This window comes from Eumetopias jubatus, unplaced genomic scaffold, assembly GCF_037043125.1.
Source record: "Eumetopias jubatus isolate StellerSeaLion01/CBP00866 unplaced genomic scaffold, mEumJub1_p1.0 scaffold_1, whole genome shotgun sequence".
Lineage (NCBI taxonomy): Eukaryota > Metazoa > Chordata > Mammalia > Carnivora > Otariidae > Eumetopias > Eumetopias jubatus.
This window is the reverse complement of record NW_028274807.1, coordinates 192,248,768-192,255,089: the sequence shown is the minus strand read 5'-3', so window position 1 is coordinate 192,255,089 and position 6,322 is coordinate 192,248,768. Positions and strand designations below refer to the sequence as shown.

The following is a 6,322-nucleotide window of genomic DNA, read 5'->3' as shown; positions in this document are numbered from 1 at the left end:
CACAGAATACAGGTTCACGTGGGACCCCTTCCACAGGGTTGGGGTTCCTGAAGTGTGGACGTGGGTTTCACATATAGGGTGGGGTCCTAAAGTTAGGACCCTGGTGAGAGCGTTGTGGGTCTCCAGTTTATTAACTGGTTTATTTCAGTATCAAGTATCTCTCTATATCTGCCTTGTCCAATATGATAACTCCCAGTAGCCAAAGGCAGCTATTGAGCACTGGCAATGTGCCAAGTCCAAATTAAGACATGGCGTAAGTGGGGCACCTAGGTGGCGTGGTCAGTTGAGCATCTGACTCTTAGTTTCAGCTCAGGTCATGATCTCAGGGTCGTGGGATGGAGCCCCGTGTCAGGCTCCATACTCAGCAGGGAGTCTGCTTGAGATTCTCTCTCCCTCTCCCTCTACCCCTCCTGCTTGTGTTCTCTCTCATTCTCTCTCTCTAAAATAAATAAATCTTTAAAAAAAAAGACATGCTTTAAGTATAAAATACGTCAGATTTTAAAGACAATAATATATATAATATGTACATATGTATAAATATACATACATATATATGTAAATATGTATATACTTAAACATATTGATTGTATGCTGAAATTGTAACTTTTTGGATATATTGGGTAAGATGACCAACTTGTTCTGGTTTGCCACAGACATTTCCTGGTTTCAGCACTGAAATGAAAGGCCTGCAGCCCAGAGAACCCCTTAGTCCTGGGCAAACCAGGACAGTTGGTCATCTTTTTTTTTTTTTTAAAGATTTCATTTATTTATTTGACAGAGAGAGACACAGCGGGAAAGGGAACACAAACAGGGGGAGTGGGAGAGGGAGAAGCAGGCTCTTGGCTGAGCAGGGAGCCCGAGGCGGGACTCGATCCCGGGACTCAAGGATCATGACCTGAGCCGAAGGCAGTTGCTTAACCAACTGAGCCACCCAGGCGCCCTAATTAGTAACTGTTAAGAGTTACTAGAAAATTAAAAATCATAATGTGGCTCTCATTATATTTTTATTGGACTGTACAGACTCTATTAGGTCTTAAACCCCCGGCTACACCCTGCCAGGGGACGGAGGTGACAGGTGCCCTCCTTCAGCAACCGGCACAGAACATGGCAATGAAACCTTAGTATAACATCAGTGGTGTGACCGCATAGGCTGTGAAAGTGAGGGGACTGAAGGCTGGGCATGGGGTTCCCAAGTTGGAGAGAAGAAGACGAAGACATTCTAGGTGGAGGGAACAGTCTGAGCAAAGGCATGGAGGTGATCAGGAGAACTTCCTCACAGTTGCTTGGAAAGAAGAACCCCTTCCAATGCCACTGATTTGGCAACTTGTATGACTTTGAGAAGTAGGCTCATGGTGCTTCAACCTTCCACCCAGTGTTCATGCTCAACGTTCAGCTAATCTCTTCCTCGTGGATGTCTGTGCACCTGCTGCTGTCCGGCCATATCCACGCTGACCCATAGGGGTTACTGCCCTGCCTGTGTTTGCTCGGTCAGTTGATTCTTACTGAGATCTCTCAGGGCTGCAGCAGACGGCTGTCAACATCTGTGAGTAAGAGACATGGAGGGGAGCCATGGCTCCTTCCAGAGACAGACTAGAGTCTGCTAGGGAAAATGCAGCTTGTTCCAGATTTCTCAGGGACTGGCTGGGAAGTCTGTTCATTTTGCCTGGTTTCCAGTTACATTTATAGAATGCTTCTTGTGGGGCCAGGCATGATGCTAGTTTTGCTTGTGTTATCTAAAAACCCTAGGAAGAGGTGTGCTATCTCCATTATTACCTAGACGAGAAGCCTGAAGCTCGCAGAGATTATTTGTTCAAGATCACACAGCCAGAACAGACAAAATTCACCCCCAAAGCCTGGGCTTCTCATGTCCTTGAGCTCTTCCGCTCCGGCCAGTTCTTCTAAGAGATTAGAGAAGCCCAGGACAGACCTTAGAAAACAGAGAGTGGGTATTTATTAAGTGAAGGCCTTGCCAGGCAAAACTGTGGAATGTGTTGGTCAAGATGCTACTTGCAGAAATGCCAGCCTGAGTTGTTCGACCCTCATCCTTTATCAAATACTGAGAAGATGAGATGAGATGAGAAGATGAGAAGAAGTCATCTGAAGACCTCATCTGCTTCCTCTCCTTGTTTCTGAAGCCCCTGACCGCCCACCTCCACTGAGTCCCCGTTACCCCCCATGAATCGCTCCCTGGAAAACTCTCAGGTTTCTTCTGACTGGGTGGAGATAATCACTGGACTTGTCCTAAAATGGGGTGTCTCAGCTCCGGGTGAAATGCGCTGGATATTAACATGATTTCGTTATTGGTGTCAAGACCTGGTGAAAACAATAACATAAGAAAGGGGGCAGTTAGCTCCAGTCTTACCCCGCAGGGAGGAGGAGCCTCAGGGAGTGAGACACAGGCTGATGAGTTGTGATGGAGGAGTTTGGGTGCAGAAAGCCTGAGGAACCAGGAGCCTCGGGCATGGGGGAGGCAAAGGCTACCAACACTGCCTCTAGTGAATCTGCAGCTCAGATGGTGTGGACAAAGGCAAAACCCAGGCTGAGAACAGGGTTCTCAGGGGGCCCTTACACATAGCGCAGACGTTGGAGTTAGAACCAGGTTCAAGTCCAGCTTTGTCTAGTCCTTACCAGCTGACCTCTAGCAAATCTCTTCACTTAATCACTAAAGAGTGGAATGGTTCTTCAAGTAGTTATTGCCTGCCTATTATGGGCCAGGGCCAGGTAATACACTCTCCTCCTACCCCCCCACAACCCTACCCCAGGCTGTTTTGAGCGTTTCCAATAAGTGAGGCAATCTGTCTGAAAAAACACTTCAGTGTTGTACGCCAATGACCTCTTTGTATAAATGTTACAGCCACAAATCTGCTGGTTTCTCCTGAGCAACCATCAGGCTGGAAGCCCTTGACTCCACCCTGTCCAACTCCTCTCCCCCAAGAAGAGCCCCTGTCTCTAAGCCTAGGTTGTGTCGCTTCTTGGGCCTAGGACACTCTGTGCTCATACACACCTGGATTCCAGTCCTGTCTATACTGTGTGCCTTGGGCAAGTCACTTCATCTCTCAGTTAACTCTTGTCAAACTGGGCCAATAGCAAAGGAACTGCTTAGCAAAGCGCTTGGCACAGGGACAGAGCAGGTACTTAGGAAATGCTAGCTGCTACTTTTATAATTACTCAGCTCTTGCCAGAAGAGGACTGGCCTGGGTTTCTGCCATTTCCCAGCTCCTAGCAGAGGGCTTAGATGATACACAGCAGGTACTCAATATATGGTGTTGGTAGGCAGCATAACAGTCCCCAAAGATGTTCAAATCCTAATTTCCAGAACTTGTCAATATTATCTTACATGGCAAAGGGGAATTAAAGTTGCAGATGGGATTAAGATTGCTAATCAATGTTTTAAAAATACCCTGGATTAACCAACTGGGCCAGATGGAATCACAAGGTTTCCTAAAAGAATTAGAGGAAGGAGTACCTGGGTGGCTCAGTTAGTTAAGCATCTGACTTTTGATCTCAGCTCAGGTCTTGATCTCAGGGTGGTGAGTTCAAGCCCCAAGTTGGGCTCCATGCTGGGTGTGGAGCCTACAAAAAAAAAAAAAAAAGAGAAGAAGATGTAGGAAGATGTGACTATAGAGAACAAGAGAGATGACAGAGTGAGAAAGACTCAGCCTGATGTTACTGGCTTTGAAGATGGAGGAAGAGGCCACAGCCGAGGAATGTGGGAAGTTTCTAGAAGTTGGAAAAGGCAAGGAAATGGATTCTTCCCTAGACCTGCAGAAAGGAACGCATCCTGCCAACACCTTGAGTTTAGCTCAGTGAAACCCATGAGGGACATCTAAGCTACAGAATGGCAAGACAATAAATTTGTGATTTTTTTTAAAAGATTTTATTTATGGGCGCCTGGGCGGCTCAGTTGGTTAAGCGACTGCCTTCAGCTCAGGTCATGATCCTGGAGTCCCGGGATCAAGTCCCACATCGGGCTCCCTGCTCAGCAGGGAGTCTGCTTCTCCCTCTGACCCTCTTCCCTCTCGTGCTATCTCTCATTCTCTCTCTCTCAAATAAATAAATAAAATCTTATAAAAAAATGTTAAAAAAAGGTTTTACTTATTTTTATTGGACACAGAGACAGAGATAGTGAGAGAGAGCATAAGCAGGGGAAGCGGCAGGCAGGCAGAGGGAGAGGGAGAAGCAGGCTTCCGGCTGAGCAAGGAGCCCAATGTGGGGCTGGATCCCAGGAACCTGGGATCACCACCTGAGCCGAAGGCAGCCGCTTAACCGACTGAGCCACCCAGGAGCCCCAAATTTGTGATTTTTTTAAAGACAAAGTTTTGGTAATTTGTTACAGCAGCATTGGGAAACTGATATACACTGTGCAAATTATTGTTTTGGTTTTTTAAAAGATTTTATTTTTAGGGACGCCTGGGTGGCTCAGTCGATTAAGCGTCTGCCTTCAGCTCAGGTCACGATCCCAGGTCCTGGGATCAAGCCCCGCATCGGGCTCCCTTCTCTGTGGGGAACCTGCTTCTCCCTCTGCCCCTTCCCCTGCTTGTGTGTGTGCATGCTCTCTCCCTCTCTAACAAATAAATAAAATATTAAAAAAAAGATTTTATTTTTAAGTAATCTCTACACCCAATATGGGACTGGAACTCACAACCCCGAGATCAAGGGTCGCATGCCCTACTGACTGAGCCAGCCAGGTGCCCCACTGTTCATTTCTTTCTTTCTTTCTTTTTTTTTTAAAGGTTTTATTTATTTAACAGAGAGAGACACAGCGAGAGAGGGAACACAAGCAGGGGGAGTGGGAGAGGGAGAAGCAGGCTTCCCGCGGAGCAGGGAGCCCGATGCGGGGCCCTATCCCAGGACCCTGGGCTCATGACCCAAGCCGAAGGCAGACGCCTAACGACTGAGCCACCCAGGCGCCCCCCATTGTTCATTTCTATTACTACTACTAAGCTGTTTGTGATAGCTGAACTGTATTTTTCTCTCCCATTACTCTAGCAATTCCTCAAGGTCTAGGAATAAGTTTGTCTTACTTATATTACTTCTTAGGTGCTAAGAGGGCCTCGCACACAGTAGGCACTCAAATGCGTCGAATGATAATAGTGTAATTCACATGAGTTTAATTAATATGAAGAGTAAAATGTCCATTCCTTCACCGTGTCCTCCACTGCCTAACACCGCGCCTGGCACGAAGCGGGAGCTATTGAACCTATAGGTGGAATTTCCCCCCTTTCCCTCCCCCATGACCCATGCCGCCACCGCCCCTGTCCATCCTGTCTACCTCTGCACGTCCCCGATCCCGGGACCAGAACCGGGACCTGGACCATGATCTGCTCCTTAAGCCAAAGTCTCCCCACTGGCTTTCTTTCGCTTAGGTGGCGAGCACAGAGCGTGGGGTCCCGGGACGCCTTGGAGGCCGCGGGTGCAGTGCACGTTTAGGACCGCAGGGGGCGAGCGTGGCCCGGGAACTCCCGCCGAAGGGCTGGGACGGGGCGGGGCCTCGAGGGCGGGTCGGCTCAGTGCGCAGGCGCCGGTCCAGACGCCTCGCGCGGCCAGGGGCAGGCGGCCGCAGAGCAGTCCGGGTCGCGGCTCCAGCAGCAGCGAGTTCGAGCCCCGCTCCCGCTCCGCTTTGGTTCTCTCTCCCCGGGCCCTTGGGCCTCCCTACGCCAGTCCCCGGCAGTCGCTGCGCATTACGCTCTCCCTGCCTCCAGAATGCCGGTAACCGAGAAGGACCTGGCGGAGGACGCGCCGTGGAAGAAGATCCAGCAGAACACCTTCACGCGTTGGTGCAACGAGCACCTCAAGTGCGTGAACAAACGCATTGGGAACCTGCAGACCGACCTGAGCGATGGGTTGCGGCTCATCGCGCTGCTCGAGGTGCTCAGCCAGAAGCGCATGTACCGCAAGTACCACCAGCGGCCCACCTTCCGCCAGATGCAGCTGGAGAACGTGTCCGTGGCGCTCGAGTTTCTGGACCGTGAGAGCATCAAGCTCGTGTCCATCGGTGAGTGCCCTGGCTCGGCCAGGCGCCGCGGTGTACCCTCCGGTCCCCGCGCGTGCGCCGGGGGTGGGGGGCAGAGAGGGAAGGCTAGGGCCCCCTCCCGCGCGCCCCTCCTGCGCCCAGGAGCTGAGGGCTGGGTGTGGGCGCTGAGGCGGGGGGCGTTGTCGTCCTCCAAGGGGGTGGGGACGCCGGAGACCTAGGCCCCCTTCCCGGTCTTTTCCCTGGGCTAGGACTTCGTATGATAGCTTCCCGCCCTGAGCCTCGCCATGCGTCCTTGGGGGGCTGTGGGTCCTGGGCTTGGGTTGGGGCTGCACGGGGAGAGGTGGGGCT

At 50.8% G+C, this 6,322-nt stretch overlaps 1 protein-coding gene across 4 annotated transcripts in view; it reads left to right on the top strand.

The window, feature by feature from the left end:
* Positions 1 to 5,542: 5,542 nt before the first annotated feature.
* Positions 5,543 to 6,322, top strand: part of FLNB (filamin B) — a 143,580-nt gene continuing 142,800 nt past the window's right edge. For all 4 annotated transcript variants that reach the window (XM_028110330.2, XM_028110329.2, XM_088027906.1 and 1 more), the window contains exon 1: positions 5,543 to 5,995. In XM_028110330.2, coding sequence (XP_027966131.1) covers positions 5,704 to 5,995 — 292 coding nt within the window. In that variant the 5' untranslated portion in view covers positions 5,543 to 5,703. The remainder of the gene's footprint in view (positions 5,996 to 6,322) is intronic.